At 58.8% G+C, this 2,226-nt stretch overlaps 1 protein-coding gene across 1 annotated transcript; it reads left to right on the top strand.

The window, feature by feature from the left end:
* Nucleotides 1–2,020: 2,020 nt before the first annotated feature.
* SPRG_16783 (hypothetical protein) lies at nucleotides 2,021–2,215 on the top strand (the record flags this gene model as incomplete). Its single annotated transcript, XM_012356150.1, has 1 exon — nucleotides 2,021–2,215. A coding segment is annotated over one exon (195 nt), but the record flags the coding sequence as incomplete, so codon positions are not given.
* Between the last annotated feature and the right edge of the window lie 11 nt (nucleotides 2,216–2,226).

Raw genomic sequence — 2,226 nt, forward strand, 5'->3', positions numbered from 1 at the left:
GAAGACGTTGGCCTCAACACTGCGTCGACAACGATGACTCCAACAGAAGCTCCATGTGTCCTCCCGGTAGCCGACGTCGAGCCATGCAGCAGTGCGGCCACGACGACGCAGACGTCCGAGGAGGTCGTTCCAACAGCTTTGTCCGCGGTATCACGGTCGCCGACACCACGCGGTGACGCGAGCCACGCAGGCCTCGTCAATCTCGGCAACATGTGTTACATGAATGCCATTCTGCAGTGCCTCGCACACACGCCGCCACTGGTCGACGCGCTGCTGTCACTGCAGAGCGAGTCCAACATAGCCCGTGCCCTTGCACGCGTGGTCTCTGGTATCCTTGCCAACGACGCGGCTTCATAACCGCTGCGACCAAGAAGCCTTGATGCCTCCGTTCCACTCGGCCTCGAAGCAGCAAGATGCCAGCGAGTACCTATCGTGGCTTGTCTCGGATCTCCAAGTCGCTTCCACGATCCCAGAAGATGTTTTCGGCTCGTACTGGACAGCGACGAGTACCTGTCCCCACTGCGGCCTCGAGTCCGAGGCGTCGGATGCCTACCATGACATTTCATTGCTCGCGGAAGAGACGACCTCGGTCGCGGCTGGTCTCGCGAACTTCGCGACGAAAACTCTTCGGCGGACGTGCGACCGCTGCCATATCTTTGGCACGTCCGAGCAGCACTGGGCGATACTCCTCGCGCCACCCGTGCTCGTCCTCACGCTCAACGCGACCAACTACAACGTAGAAAACACCAGTCATGTGGTCGTGGACGAGATGCTGGCGCTGGGTGCAGTGTATTACCGCCTTGTCGGTCTCGTCGGTCATCGCGGTGCCTCGGTCCTCGGTGGCCACTACGTCGCCTACGTGCGCCGGTCGAATGGCTGGCTGTGTATGAACGACGCACTCGTCTCGGTCGTGTCGCCCCGCGCCGTCTTCGCCCAACGCGCCTACGTCCTCTTCTATGAACGCATGGTCGACGAGTCGTGAACCAAGATGGTATCAAGTCCCACCAACCAGGTCGAACCTCCACATTGCGTCATGGACGAATAGCGTCCATTGGCAAGGTACACTGGCGATTTGGACGAAGAACGTCCATCCTAAGATACACTAAGAAGCCAGAGCTAGGTTCCACCGTTGATCTTTTATGTTGTGCATCATGATGCACCAAGTCGGCTTTAGCAGACTCCACAGTCCCATTACCAAACGCGCATCCAACCCCGCAGCCCCACCAGTTGCGAAACGCTATGCACGAATTGTACCCGGACCATGCGAGCAACTCAACCGACTTCGATTGGATCGTATGCGACGCATGTCCCATGACGGGACGACTGCGTTGCATGGCTCGTGGCGTCGCAAGTGCTTGAACGCTGCAACATTCAGTGCCATCAGAAATGGACGCGATCGAAGGACCCTAACCTCGTTCTGGGCCATTGGACGATCGACGACCGCCTCAAGGCGCTCGTGCAAGAAAAAACAAAACACTGCAACGCGGCGTGGAAGGAAGCGCGTTGGCCGACCGTACGACTCCTGTCGGCCCTTTTTGTAGCTTTCTGCTAGCCTTCTTCTGTGGTTCGTCGGGTCAAGCAGTGCCGCGACCGATGGGACGCCGACTCGGACCCGTCCATAGCGTTAACGTCCCTTACCTCAACGAGCGAGGTCCAACGCATCTGGATTGCTGACATATCATCCGCCGTTGATTCCCGAGTATGTAGCTCGTTGCGATTTATGGCCCACTTGATCATCCCCTCGACATCCACTGGCGGTGCGGCTGCGATTCCAAGCTCCAACGTTCGGCTCGTCGTGGTCCCTGTACACCACCGCCGTGTCAAAGGTTCCGCGCTCTCAAGGTCCTTCCGTCGATGACCGTCTTGGTCGCATCAACGTTGCAGTAGCCAAACAGAATCTGTCTGCAGCCAGTGTTTGAACCGCATTATTCGATTTTCCATCGATTCCCATAATCAAGCGAGAAGACGAAGGTTCGAATTGGAACCGCCATTTCGCATTGCGCTGCCTGGACCGAGGATCATGGAGGACTACATCGTGCTGCGGCCGCTCGCCAACGCCATCTACGGGCGCATCCTCCTCTGTCGACACGTCTCGACCCAGGCGCGCGTCGCCATCAAGCTCCTCGACATGGCGCATGCGACCGCCCACACGACCGTCGCCGACGGCCACACGGTCGACGAGAACGTCGTGAACGAGCTCGCCGTGAACCTCGCCGTGCGCGACGC

Source organism: Saprolegnia parasitica (assembly GCF_000151545.1).
Source record: "Saprolegnia parasitica CBS 223.65 unplaced genomic scaffold supercont2.386, whole genome shotgun sequence".
Taxonomy (NCBI): Eukaryota; Oomycota; class Saprolegniomycetes; order Saprolegniales; family Saprolegniaceae; genus Saprolegnia; species Saprolegnia parasitica.